Source organism: Gorilla gorilla, chromosome 9 (assembly GCF_029281585.2).
Source record: "Gorilla gorilla gorilla isolate KB3781 chromosome 9, NHGRI_mGorGor1-v2.1_pri, whole genome shotgun sequence".
Classification (NCBI taxonomy): Eukaryota; Metazoa; Chordata; class Mammalia; order Primates; family Hominidae; genus Gorilla; species Gorilla gorilla.
In genome coordinates, this window is record NC_073233.2 from 10,778,061 (window position 1) to 10,792,077 (window position 14,017).

The 14,017-nt window shown below is 40.8% G+C and overlaps 1 protein-coding gene across 1 annotated transcript; it reads right to left on the bottom strand.

Annotated features, from left to right (window-relative positions):
• Positions 1 to 8,991: 8,991 nt before the first annotated feature.
• Positions 8,992 to 9,939, bottom strand: LOC101132843 (olfactory receptor 52P1-like). Its single transcript, XM_004050507.3, has one exon. The coding sequence runs from the start codon at positions 9,937 to 9,939 to the stop codon at positions 8,992 to 8,994; it is 948 nt and encodes a 315-aa protein (XP_004050555.1).
• Between the last annotated feature and the right edge of the window lie 4,078 nt (positions 9,940 to 14,017).

Genomic DNA, 14,017 nt, shown 5'->3' on the forward strand with positions numbered 1-14,017 from the left:
TGGGGTATCCGTCCCCTCAGGCATTTATCCATTGAGTTGCAAACAATCCAATTACACTCTTTTAGTTATTCTAAAATGTACAGTTATTGACTATAGTCACCCTGTTGTGCTATCAAATAGTAGGTCTTATTCATGCTTTTTAACTCACCTACGACAAAAACTCAAAAGAATTTTACTCACAACTTGGAAAGAAATAATCTTCTATACTTGCACCAGTTCTTTCCTTGACCGTCTCTTGTGTTCATACCAATCAGGTGTTTGGCCCTATAGCTCCACTGAAATGGCTTTTGTCAATGTTCCAATGAACTATATATAGCCAGTTCCATTTGTTAATACCTGTATTAGTCTGTTCTCATGCTGCTATGAAGAAATACCTGAGACTGGGTGATTTATAAAGAAGTTTGATTGTCTGACAGTTCCACATGTCTGGGGAGGCCTCAAGAAACTTACAATCATGGTGGAAGGGGAAACAAACACGTCCTTCCATGATGGCAAGAGAGAAAAGTGCCAAGTGAAGGGGGAAAAAGTTCCTTATAAAACCATCAGATCTCGTGAGAACTTACTGTAATGAAAACAGCATGGGGGAACCACCCCCACGATCTAATCACCTCCCGCAAGATCCCTCCCCCAACACATGGTGATTATAATTCGAATTACAATTCAAGGTGAAATTTGGGTGGGGACACAGAGTCAGACCACATCAATACCCAATCCATTGCTATAGCTGTAGCATTTGACACTGTTGATCACTCCCAACACCACTACTTCTCCAAGATTTTGTACTCTTGCTTTCCCCTGTTACCTCACTTTTTTTCATTCTCAAACTCTTTAGCTGTTTCCTCATGGTACCAAACTCAGTTTGTGTTAACTTGGATCCATATACTTGCCTTGATGGCTATCTGGGCAGCCAGAGGCCCCTAGGTGTTGCTTGTGCTACTGTTGAGATTGTAGAGCCAAATTGCTCTTGTTACTGCTTCTGTATTTGCCCCAGGCTACAGGTCCAGTTGCAGTGGCTGTTCTCAGTCTCTCATATGGTTCCTGACACATCCTAACACTGCTGTATGATATGGTTTGTCTGTGTCCCCACCCAAATCTCATCTCGAATTGTAATCTGAATTGTAATCCCCATGTGTTGAGGGAAGGACCTGGTGGAAGGTGATTAGATCATGGAGGCAGTTTCCCCCATGCTATTCTCATGATAGTGCTCTCTCTCCTGCTTTCTTGTGAAGAAGGTACCTGCTTCCCCTTTGCCTTCCACCATGATTGTAAGTTTCCTGAGGCCTCCTCAGCCATGCAGAACTGTGAGTCAATTAAACTTTCTTTTATAAATTACCCAGTTACTGGTAGTATCTTTATAACATTGTGAGAATGAGTGAATACACTGTACCTCATGCCTTTGCTGGTATTGTTGCATGTCTGTCTGTATTAGTCAGCTCAGGCTGCCGTAACAAAATACCATAGACTTTGTGACTTAAACAGTCGAAATTTGTGTTCTCACGGTTCTGGAGGCTGGAAATCTGAGTCTGTGATTTGCCAGAATGGGTTCTCTTCCTGGCTTGCAGATGGTCACCTTCTATGTCCTCATGTGGTGGGGAGAAAGCACCAGCAAGCTCTCTGGTGTCTCTTTTTATAAGGACAGTAATCCCATCATGAAGTCCCTACTATCATGACCTCATCTGACCCTAATTACTTTGCTAAAGGCCCTGTCTTCAAATACAGTCACATACATTGGGAGTAAGGGCTTTCACACATGAATTTTGTGTGAAACTTTCAGTTTGTAACACCCTTTAGCTTTAACAGCTTCCCTGTTGCTTCTGAGGAATGAAATATTATGGCTTTGCTTGGTCACTGACACATTTGTAACTTGGAAGTGCAAGGGAATTAATTCACCATAGGTGTGGACTTTAACTAATGGAAGATAAGGAATCATTGGATAAATTGCGTTTCTTTTCCCCCCCAATATGGTCTGTGTTGAGGTGTAGCAGCTCCAGAGAGCCCTTTGGAAGACATCTGGGGCACTGAGCAGTCAGCTTGTGGCTAAGTTGGTGGCAGCTCAATAATGCATTCCTTCCCTGCCTCACTCCCTTTTTCTCTCACTCTTGGAAAGATAATACACTCTCCAGTATAATGCTTGCACGTGTGGTTTTGTCTCAGGCTCTGTTTTCTAGAGAATCCAAGCTAAGAAGATCAATATGAGGAATGGTCCTTGAAAGAAAACTCTCATGGTAGGATTTGTCATTTGACTGTCTACCAGTCTGAAAGCAACAGGGATCACACTGCTGATGGTAAACAGAGTAGTGAAAACATCTGTCACAGTGATGTACATTTACTAAAGATGTCCTACTGTTAATTGGGATGAGGTAAAGGTGGAAGGAGATGGAAGAATGAATGCTTGATCAGCCTGGGAATATGGTAATATTATGGATTGTGGTGTGGGTGGCTGATTTTGATGGCATTTGGAGCATTGCAAAAAGAAAATAAGCTCATGCCATTCAACTCCCTTAACTTAAAACATGATGCTAAAGGCAGTCCTCCACAGTAGCTTCAAAAGAGACTAATTTCCTGAAGCCAGAGGACAGACTGATGAAAAATCAGGCCCAGAATATGATATTAAGGGCAACAGAAATATATGGAAGACTGAATGTGCAGCCTCCATAGGTCATATCTATGTCAAAACAAATTCCATAGTAGAGAAAGTATGAGAGTTTAAGAGCTGGAAATGAGACATTTGGGTATATGAGCCTAACACAATGGATTTTATATTTTCTCTGAACTTTCTAGGCTTGCAGAAGCACCATCTTCCCAATGACAAAAGAGAATAGTTTCTCTTTGCTTGAAAATCATGAAATGACCTCATCGAAGCTAACTTACCACCTTAAGTAGAAATAGAAGAACAAATTAAATGTAAACAGATGAGAGGAGATTCAGAAAAGGGAACAGCAGAAAGCAAAGAAAAATGGACACAAAAATTTTAAAAGCCATAATTTGGTTCTAAAAATTAACAAAATGGATACACCTTCCTGCACAAACTAGCATTACAGAACAGGACAAGGCTCACACAAATAACCAAGAATTAAAAGAAAGACATGACAAGTCCTATAGAAATGAAAGGATAATAAGGGGATATTATGAACATTTATACTAACATTGGTATATTATTTTGACAGTTATATTTAGAGGAAACTTTGGAGGAAATAGAAACATTTTGAAAATACAAACCTTAATAAATCTTTATCCATTAAAAATTGAACATGAAATAAAAAGAAACCCCCTTCACACCCAGGTTTCTTTCATGCAGAATTCTATCAAATATTAAAAAAAATAAAATAAATGTTACATGAATATTATCAGAAAATAGAGTATAACAGATTAGTTTCCAGTATATTTTTGTGAGACAGGCAAAACCCTGATATAAAAACCTGATATGGAATTACAAGAAAATTAAAAGAGCAATACCTATCATGAACATAAACGTAACTATCCTTATGAAAATATTAGTAAACTGAATCCAGCAATATATAAATATGATGATACATCATGACCAAGTGGGATTTATTCCAGGAATGCAAGGTAGCTTAACATTTAAAAATAAGCAGTATTTTGCAGCACTTTGGGAGGCTGAGGGGAACAGTTCACCTGAGGTCAGGAGTTTGAGACCAGCCTGGTCAATGTGGCAAAACGCTGTCTCTACTAAAAATACAAAAATTAGCTGGGTGTGGTGGTGCAAGCCTGTAGTCCCAGCTACTCGGGAGGCTGAGGTAGGAGAATTGCTTGAACCCAGGAGGTGGAGGTTGCAGTGAGCTGAGATTGTGCCACCGCACTCCAGCCTGGGCAACAGAGCGAGGCTCCGTTTCAAAAAAAAAAAAAAAAAAAAAAAAAAGTAAAATAAAAATAAAAACAAGCAAGTATAGTATACTGCATCAGCAGCATAAGGGAGAAAAACCAGATGGTTACCTAAGTATGTGAAGAAAAATAATTTACCAAATTCAACACAACTCTTGATGAAAACTTGCAACAAATTTCAATAGGTGTGTACTTTTTCAACATGGCATCTGTGAGAAGTGTATCGTGAACGTATTTCATCATGAAAGACTGAAAACTATCCTCCAGACTTCAGAAACAAGCCCGTGGATATAGGCATATGTCCAAACTCAAACTGTCTACACAAAATAGGTACAAGTTTTTGCATATCAATTATACCTCACAATAACACTGTTAATATAAGAGTGAGAGACCATAGCAGGCATTAGGATGTGAACATATTGAAACTCTCCTACACTTCTGGTATGAGAAAAGTAAAATTGTGCAGCTGCTCTAGAATAACTTTGGCAGTTCCTCAAATGGTTAAACAGAGTTACCACATGACCAGTAACTGTACTTCTAGGTATATTCCCAAGAGAAATGAAAACATATGTCCACACAAACAGTTGTACACGATGTTATAGTCACATTATCTGTAATCACCAAAAGGTGGAAACAACCTAAATATGTCAGCTCATCAATGGATAAACAAAATGTGGTATATATTCATACAATGGAATATTATTCAGCTAGAAAAAGGAACGACATACTGATATGCTACAACATGGATGAACCTACAAAGCATTATGCTAAGTGAAAGCAGTCAGTCCCAAAGTACCATATATTGTGTTTTCATTCATATGAAAGTCTGGAGTAGGGAAATCTAGAGAGGCAGGAGGAAGCAGACTAGTGGTTGCTTAGGGCTGGCGGGGACAGGAGAATATGAGGGTGATAACTACAGGGTATGAGGTTTGAGGAAAATGTTTTAAAATTTACTGTGGTGACAGTTGCATGTATCTGTGGATATGCTAGAAACCATTGAACTGCACACTTTAAATGGGTGAACTGTATAATATTTGAATCATCTCAATAGAGGTGTTAACGAAAGAAAAAGATCAGAAACAAGGCAAGGATGTCTGCTTTACTAGTTTTATTCAACAACATATTGGAGGTCCCAGCCAGTACAATAAAATTAAAAAAATTAAATATCAAACAATCAAAACTCTAGCAATTTTTGTAGAAATGAACAAATTGATTTTAAAATATATATGGGAATACAAAGAACCCAGAATAATAAGAACCACTGTGGAAGTGTAGTGTTAGAAGACTTACACTACTCCATTTTGAGACTTACTATTAATACTATTATTAAGAAAGTATAGCATTGACACTTTCTTGATCACTTTCTTGATCCAGTTGCCAAGGCAAGTCAATTTGGAAAAGAAAATCTTTAACAAATAATTCTGAAACAATGGAATATTCATGTGAAAAATAAATCTTGAACTCTAGGTTATAACATACACAATTTTTATTCATGTTGGATCATAGGCCTCAAATTAAAAGCTAAATCCATAAAACAAAGCACTAACCATGAATGAAATTGATTATTTGGACTTCATCATAACTAAAAATTTCCTGTAATCAAAAGATACTAGTAAGAAAATGGAGGTCAGGAGCTGTGGGTCATGCCTGTAATCCCAGCACTTGGAAGGCTGAGGTGGTTGGATCACTTGAGCCCTGGAGTTTGAGACCAGCCTGGGGAACGTGGCAAAACCCCAACTCTACAAAAAAAAAAAAAAAAAAAAAAAAAAAAAAGAAAGAAAGAAAGAAAGAAAGAATAGCTGGGCGTGGTGGCTCATGCCTGTAGTCCCAGCTACTTGGGAAGCTGAGGTGGGAGGATTACTTGGAGCCTGGGAGGTTGAGGTTGTAGTGAGCCAAGGTCGCACCACTGCACTCCCACCAGGGTAACAGAGCGAGACCCTGTATCAAAAAATTAAAAAAAATCAAAAGGCAAGTCACAAAATTGAATAAAATATTTTCACTATGTATGTCTGGCAAATGACTTGAATCCAGAATATATAAACAGCTAGTACAAATCAACAAAATAAAAAATTTATTAGAAGTGGGCAAAAGACTTTAACAAACATTCTACAGAAGGCACATGCATGAACAGAAAACACGTGAGAAGCTGCTCAACATCAGAGAAATGCAAATTAAAATCACAAGTTACTAGCTTACTTTTAGTCAATGGACTGGCTAAAATGAAAAAAAGAATGACAATATTAAGGACTGACCAGGATGTAGAACAGCTGGGAACTGTTATACATCACCGGTGAGATTAGAAAATGGTGCGATTACTTTGGAAAAGCAGGTTCTATTAACCTCTGACCCAGCCATTTCAGTGCTAGGTTAAGAAATATTCATAGCAGTTTTATTCATAATAGTAAAATATGGGAAACTCAGGTATCCAGAAGTAAACTTTGATATGTTCATACAATGGAAAATTACTTAGCAATAAGAAGAAATTAACAGTTGATGGACACAACATAAATCTCAAAAACATTATGTCGAGCCAAAGAAGTCGGACAAAGTATACGTATTGTATAATTCCATTTATGTGAATTTCTAGAGTGGTAAATTACATTTAATCCAAGGTGATCAAAAATTAAACAGTAGAACAATGGTTATCTCCATGGAGGGTCGAGGTATTGCTGGGAAGGAGCACAAGGGAACCTTTTGTGATTGTGAATTTTTTTTTTTTTGAGACAAGATCTTACTCTGTCACCCAGGCTGTAGAGCAGTGGTGCAATCACAGCTCACTGCAGCCTCAACTCAGCCAGGCTCAAGCGATCCTCCCACCTCTCAGCCTCCTGACTAGCTGGGACTACAGGCTAATTTTTGTATTTTTTTGTAGACGAAGTCTTGCTATATTGTCCAGGCTGATCTCGAACTGTGGGGCTCAAGCAATCTGTTGGCCTGAATCTCCCAAAGTGCTGGGATTACAGGCATGAGCCACTATGCCCAGCTGATACTTTGCATCTTGATTAAGATGGTGTGTATACTGATGTGTATGTATTTGTCAGAGATGTATTTTATGTAAATTATACCTCATTTAAAAAAAAGAGCTTTGGAAAAAATAATCCAGCCATAGCCAATATAGTCCCAAATAGGATGTAGTAAGTTTTCTTGACTTCCCCTACAGTTTGAGTTAAGGACCCTGGAGAATAGAATTTACTGGCTAATCTGTGGCCTCTGTCTGACAACCTGGGGTGTCTGTGGGCAAATTAAGACTACCAAACTCATTTGTGGTGAGACCTGGGGTGAAGGAAGAATTATTTGGAGGGCTTCAGGTTGAGTAATACGAGAGTCACTGAGAGTACATAGGGGAGTTTTGCTGGGGTCCCATATTCAAGTTGTCAAAAATTTATCTTCCTGAATCACTGTATGTCCAACACCTAGAATAGCATTTGGCATATTTCATGTTCTCAGAAATGTCAGTGATGTTAGGAAAAAAATTATCCTCTCACCCTTGGATCAGACTTTTACTACATTTTTGGTCTTAGGGTCTAGATTTATAGGAACTCACCTGGTCAAGAATAAAAGGCATGGAATTTCAAATTAGAAATGTACTTGCTTTTTTGGGCAAGCAACTGTCTTCCTGATCTTCTGCCTCTGGCCCTGTAAGTTGGGGATAATTATCTCATCAGATGGTTATGAGACTACAGTAAATGTATACTCTCTTGGTGCACTGCAGAATGTTAAACTAATCCACTGCAGCTACTGACTGCAGTTCTGAGGACCCAGGGAATCCTGAGCCCATTAGAGTCCTTCTCCTGTTTAAGCTCTTTCCAAGATTATTAAAATGCTTTATCCAGGAGCCAAATAGCTCTCTAGTGGCTGCCATCATTTTGTAGTTTTCATTTATATAAACCTGCCTCAGGAGGTCAAATCGGACAGAGTTCCCTTTTTTCTTCCCAAAGAAGTGACCTGTTTCCTTCCCTGGAACTCTGATGCTTAGTGGAATCTGCACAAGGCCACTCCCAGGGCATAGAAGGAAATACTTAGGATGTCATCTCGCATCAGGCTTTGCTCTTGCACCTTACACTCAGGCATGGCCTTACCTGCATACAGAGATGGGGTGAGATGAGGTGTGGCCTGGGGCCTCATTTCTTCTGAGCAAGTTGGTGTTCTTACACCCACGGTCTCTGTGTTTACCCTAATCATATTAGTTTGACCTTTGAACGACATGGGTTTGAAATATGCAGGTCCACTTATAGGCAGATTATTTTTAACCAAACACAGATAAAAATATCAGAATTGCAGGATATACAATCTGCAAATAAGGAGAGCCAACTTTTGGTATATTTCTGTTCTTAGGTCTCACTTGGAATATGCACAGATTTTGGTTTATATGGGGTTCCTGGAACCAATCCTCCCGCGTATACGGAGGGACAACTGAAATAGTATGATTCAGTTTGGCCACTGTCTCCTTATGTGTGTTTCCTCTAACAGTGAGCAGTTATCACAAGAGGAGGCCCATTGACTTAATTTGCCCTAGATTTTAGCAAAATATTTGGCCCATAGTTCATGCTCAGTGAAAAGATAAAAACTACTCCAGAGAACCTTCCTAGATTGACATTATACCTTGTTACTTATTCTTGTGTACACTGGACAGTTTGCCCAGGATTCTCCTTCTTTCGTTGTTATCATCCCTATGGCTAATTGCTAAGTGCCTTGTCTCTGCCTCTCTGCCTGATTCTATGTATGGGTGTGGGTGTGTTAGAACTTGCTAAGGGAGGCATGTATGTATTCCTATCAGAGTAGGAACACCTGCCTGTGGATGAGGGTTATTTCTCCTTGTTAGACCAGTAGCTATATCTTTCCCATTTTATCAATATCTTCTGGAAGGCAGGAACAATGTCAGATGCAGAATTGGATTCCCTGGGAGGCCATCGTCAGTTTGGTAGCCATTTTTCCCATTAGACAGGGGCTCCCTGAGCTTTGTAACCATATCTACAACATAAGTAAACACCTGACAGATCTTCCACCATCTGACTTTGCTGTTGTTCCTTATCAAAGTACGGGTACCATTGAGCATGAGTTTCTGTGTCCCTATCATGTTGGGAGCCACCAGTCCCCCGAGGGCTCAGGGGCAAAGAAGATAAAGGTTTCAGGGTGGGGTTGAAGACTTTATGACTGAGCAGGGCCCCACTTCAGAAGCCGGAGGGCCCCATCCCAGATCTGTTTGGTCTTCATGCCGTAGATGATGGGGTTGAGCATGGGTGGCACAACCAGGTAGAGGTCAGCTAGAAGGATGTGGAAGTGCCGGGGCACGTGCTGGCCAAACCGCTGTGTGTAGAAGGAGAAGAGTCCTGGTGTGTAGAAGAGAAGGATGACACCCAGGTGGGAGCCACAAGTGCCAAAGGTCTTAGCCCTTGCCTCCTTGGAGGAAAGGCCTAACACAGCCCGGAGGATGAGTGCATAGGAGACAGCAATACAGATGGAGTCAGTGCCCACCACCAGTGTGGCAGCGGTGATGCCATAGATGTTGTTTGGCTGTGTTCCTCCACAAGCCAGCTTCACCACAGCCATGTGTTCACAGTAGGAGTGGGCCACCACTCGACTGCAGTAGCTCAGTCTTGCCAGTAAGCAGGTGAGTGGGGTCATGAGTCCCAAACCACGAAGCACGGCTGCAGCCCCCAGCTTGCCTACAGACTCTGGGGAGAGCAATGACCCATAGTGCAGAGGCCGGCAGATGGCTAAGTAGCGGTCAAAGGCCATTGCTAGCAGTATACCAGATTCTACAGCTGAGAAGCCATGGATAAAGAACATCTGGGCAGCACAGGCCCCAAAGTTGATCTCAGCATCCTTTGCCCAAAAAAGTGCAAGGAGCTTGGGCACAGTGGAGGTGCAGAGGACCAGGTCAATGGTGGATAGCATGCAGAGGAACAGGTACATGGGCTGGTGCAATACAGGCTCTGAATGTACCACTAGCAGCACCACCATGTTTCCCAGCACTGCCAGGGCATACATGGAGCAGAAGGGAAAAGCAATCCAAAAGTGGGATGCCTCCAGGCCTGGAATTCCCATGAGCAGAAAGGAGGTTGGGTTCTGATGGCTATGGTTTATGAGTTTCATGGCCAAGTAAGGTGGTTAGAGAAGACCTCACTGCCTTGCTCTGAGTCCTAGGAATCCCTGAGAGATGAAGCAACTGGGATTCATCTTTATGCTATGGCTGAACAGCAGCAGGAAATATTTGCATTAGACTTCATGAAAAGCATCCAGGATGGGAAGATGGTAGGGCACTGGGAGATAATGCAAGGCAGGAGGTGGGTTACTGTCTTCAAGGTTCAAAGGAGCCCTTCACACTTGTATCTGTTTCAATGATGTCCAGGCTGTGGGTGGTGGGCAAGTGGCATGGCTGTAGAAACTTCTCTATGGTGACAGGCTGTGGCTAGAGAATTTTACAGTTTTCTTCTACCTGTGAGCCATCTTTTGCCTATACTCTAATATTTTTTTTCTTTGGATTCATCTGCCTGTGTGCAAATATAAAAGTAATGTTAATAATAAAAAGTCAGGCGGATTCAGTGGAAGACTCAAATGTGGTTACTTTTCAAGATGGAAAGATCAGGTCTGAAGGGAATTGATAGGAAGGAGGAGAGATCTTGGATGGATTTTTCAAGCCATTGAGCCTATAATAACCCATAGATGAGGCTCAGAACCTAGGTTCTGACCAGGAACAGCAAAACAGAGGTGATAGGCTGAGTCTCTGGTAGTCTCATACAGGCGTAAGATTGCCTGGCTTATGTTTAGTACAAGGATCCTGCACTTGCCTCAGGTGTCCTATATGGATGCTGGTAGAAACAGCTGTGATCATGCACAATTGATCAGTGGTAGGGATCAGGCTAATTTGGCTATAAAAAGAATCTGTTAAGGTCATTGAGAAATGACTGAATACAAGGCATTTTCTCTCATAAAAATCAAAAGTACATAAAAGAAAGAGGTAAGAAGTAAATTTTAGTAACTGGGAACATGGAATCATTCCCTGAAAGCAAAAATGGAGACCCAAGTTTGACCAAATGACAGTACTGTGCTTCCATACATCTCCCCATATCTCCTGTCTATTACCCTCAAACACCCTCCTGATCTTCCCTCACCTACATTTTAAAATATATTTTTACCTCATTTTTTTCTTATCTAACCAGGTAGTAATTGGGAATTTGAGAGAAAGGAAAGATTAAACAAACAAAAAAAAAGGCAGAAGGGGACAGTAGAGGGAGAGGTGGTGAGATAAAAAAGATGAGAACAAGAACCAGAAATAGACATAGGAGAAAGTAGAAAGAAAAGTACCTCTATCGAAAGAAAAGAGCTTCTAATATAATTGTATGTGACTGTGCTCCAACTGCTAATTGAAACAGAGATAGTGGAACCAATTGTTCCCTATAGTGTTGCTCATCTGTATTCCTAATCTTAAAATGCAATGCTCCTTGCAATCCTTAGTATCAGCTACCCATACCCAGAGATCATAGGAAACTGCTTTGGGAAAAGAGGTAGGAGCAGGAAGGAAGAGGGTAAGGTCTTCTAATGTGATCTGCAGGAAAGAACTGTGGTCCAGGATGCCTCCTTTCCATCCCAGTGTCAACCGTGGCTGTCACTCTCATATTGAGCAAATCATCTTGTTCCTTTCTGTCTTATCATCCCTTCATGTATTTCCTGTTTTTCTCTTCTATGATATCTCCCTGAATTTCCACCATCCAGCCAGGGCCCAAGCAAGCCTAGAAGAGATTTTAGCCTTCATGGTAGCTGAAAGGTCTGGGATAGAGCAATCAGAGTGTGAAGAACCTTGTGAAATGATGCATGTAAAACTGTTCCATTTGATGAGAATGCAGTGTTTGGCTGGGCATGTGATTGTGTGTATCTATATATGTTATTGTGCAAGATGCATGAGCAAGCCTGTACTCAGAAGACACAGGGACATACATTTATGTAAGACATTGTTTTTGGAGTGTCCCTGCTTCAGTACCCTTTGTGGAGAAAATTGAGAGCTGAATAATCCAGTCATGAATGAGACAGCCCTACTTTCTTTCCCTCCCTTCTTTTCTTCTTCCATTTCAGTCTTTTAATAATTGAATCAGATTTTCTCAGGCCTTAAACTGCTACTCAAAAAACTTTTGCTCCACCCTTGATCTGGAACTACACAGCATAATGACCACAATTTCCCCTTGTCTCACCCACTTTGCACAGATGGGGAAAATGAAGTTGGAAGAGCATATGTTGAGTATAATATTCCTGGATTTTAGGAAAGAGATCAAGGTTGAGGTGAGAGCCTTGGAGGTCTTCACTTTTTGACTCTCCTACTAATATTTGAGTTAGACCTCGTGAAAAACACTCAGGATGAGATTTTAGGGCACTGGCAAAGTATGCAAGGCAGAAGATGGGTTATCATCACCATGTTCAAAGGAACCTTTGCCACTTTAGTCTGATTCAGTGATGTATAGGCTGGGAGTAGGTGGCATGGCTGCAGAGCCCTCTCCATGGTGAATGTCTAGAGACTCTTAAAGCTTTCTACTCTCTGCCCATGAACCCTTTTATGCCTACACTCTAGTGTTATTTTCCTCTGATTCATCTGCCTACTGAGATCAGGCAAGGAAGACTCCCTGCCTCCTCCAGATAGCTCTCCAGAATAATAGCTCTCCTTCATGCCCCTCATTCCCCTGCTTTGTTCTTATTTATTTTAGCACTTGGTATAAGAAAGGCCTTACCTAAAATATATAAGAATAGGAGTTCAAATGCCAGGAACAAGGCTGTCTCATGAGGAAAGGAGCAAGTTCTTTATCCTGTAGGTGCTCATGAGCATCTGGAAGTGACCAACCTAGAATTTAGCACTCACTCATGGATGTCCAAGGGCAGCCAGATTCAAATCCCGGCTTTACAACTCACCAGCTGTGTGATCTCAGTCGAGCCACCTAAACTCTCTCAAACTGTTTCCCTTTCTGTGTAACCTGGAGAGGTTGATTCCTACTTCATAGGCTACTATGGCGATTACTAGGGGAGACAGTTATCTGAAGAGCCAATTAAACTACATGGCCACAAAAGAGTGGTCAAAAGTGTGATTCATTTGTAAGTCCTTTTAATCTGAAGTAGAGACAACCTCAGTGAAAAAATTACCTTAGTGGCAGTCATATCTTTGTTCAACCGTATAAATAGGCACACTGAGAAGACCAAACAGACAGAGAGACAAACTTACCAGGTCTGAGGCAGGATGTGACAGTGGAATCTGGTCCTACAGGGGTTAGAGTGTGGGAAGCAAAAGAGCTGGGGTATTTGTCCTCTTATTAGCATCCTACATGAGGGTAGAAATTCTCTGGAGGATAAAGATGCTAAAAAGACCCCTGGGATGCTGGAAAGAGGCAGCAAATTGAAAGCTGGAAATACAGGCCCTGATGGGAGAGGGAAGGATAGGATAGCAGAGAAGATCTATCCTGAGAGTTCCATGTGGGTAGGTGGGGTAGTTGGAAAGGTCCTCGAGCATAAATAGTCTTAAAGGTTTTTTTGGCATAGAAACATATTTTAGAATGTTTTACCAATTTTGTTTTTTTCTCCTGGCCCCCTCCCTTCATCTAAAACCAGCTTGTCCAACCTGCAGACCGACACGAATTTGTAAGCTTTCTTAAAACATTATGAAAATTTTTTGTGACTTTTTTTTTAGTTCATCAGCTATCATTAGTGTTAGTGTATTTTATGTGTGGCCTAAGACAACTTCCAGTGTGGCCCAGCCAAAATATTGGATACTGCTGATAAAATATTTGCTTCTTGGCATTTATTTAGGAAAAACAATTTTTTTTGAACACTAATTCTTCATATATAAAGTAGGGAAGCAGTGAAGATTAAATTAGATTATACATACAAAACATTTATCATTTTGCCTGGTATCTGCTAAGCCCTCAATAAAAAGTGTTTATCTTATTTTATCAAATGTAACGATCACTTACTGAGCATCTATTATATGTGAAGGATTATGCTAGATTTTAAGGCATAGGGATGAAGGATCATGCCCCTGTTCTCAAGGAGGTCACAGTCTGGATTGGAGGATGGACAGACATTAAAATCAATTAAAATTCAATGGGACATATGCAGACTTTAAAAAACAGACAGAGGCTCTTTTGGCAGGGGAGGGATTCACTATTAAGAATTAGTCAAGGATTTAGGGTTTAGA

Excerpts from the sequence above, each read along its gene's own strand:
- LOC101132843 (XM_004050507.3), bottom strand. The coding sequence starts at position 9,939 with ATGAAACTCATAAACCATAGCCATCAGAACCCAACCTCCTTTCTGCTC.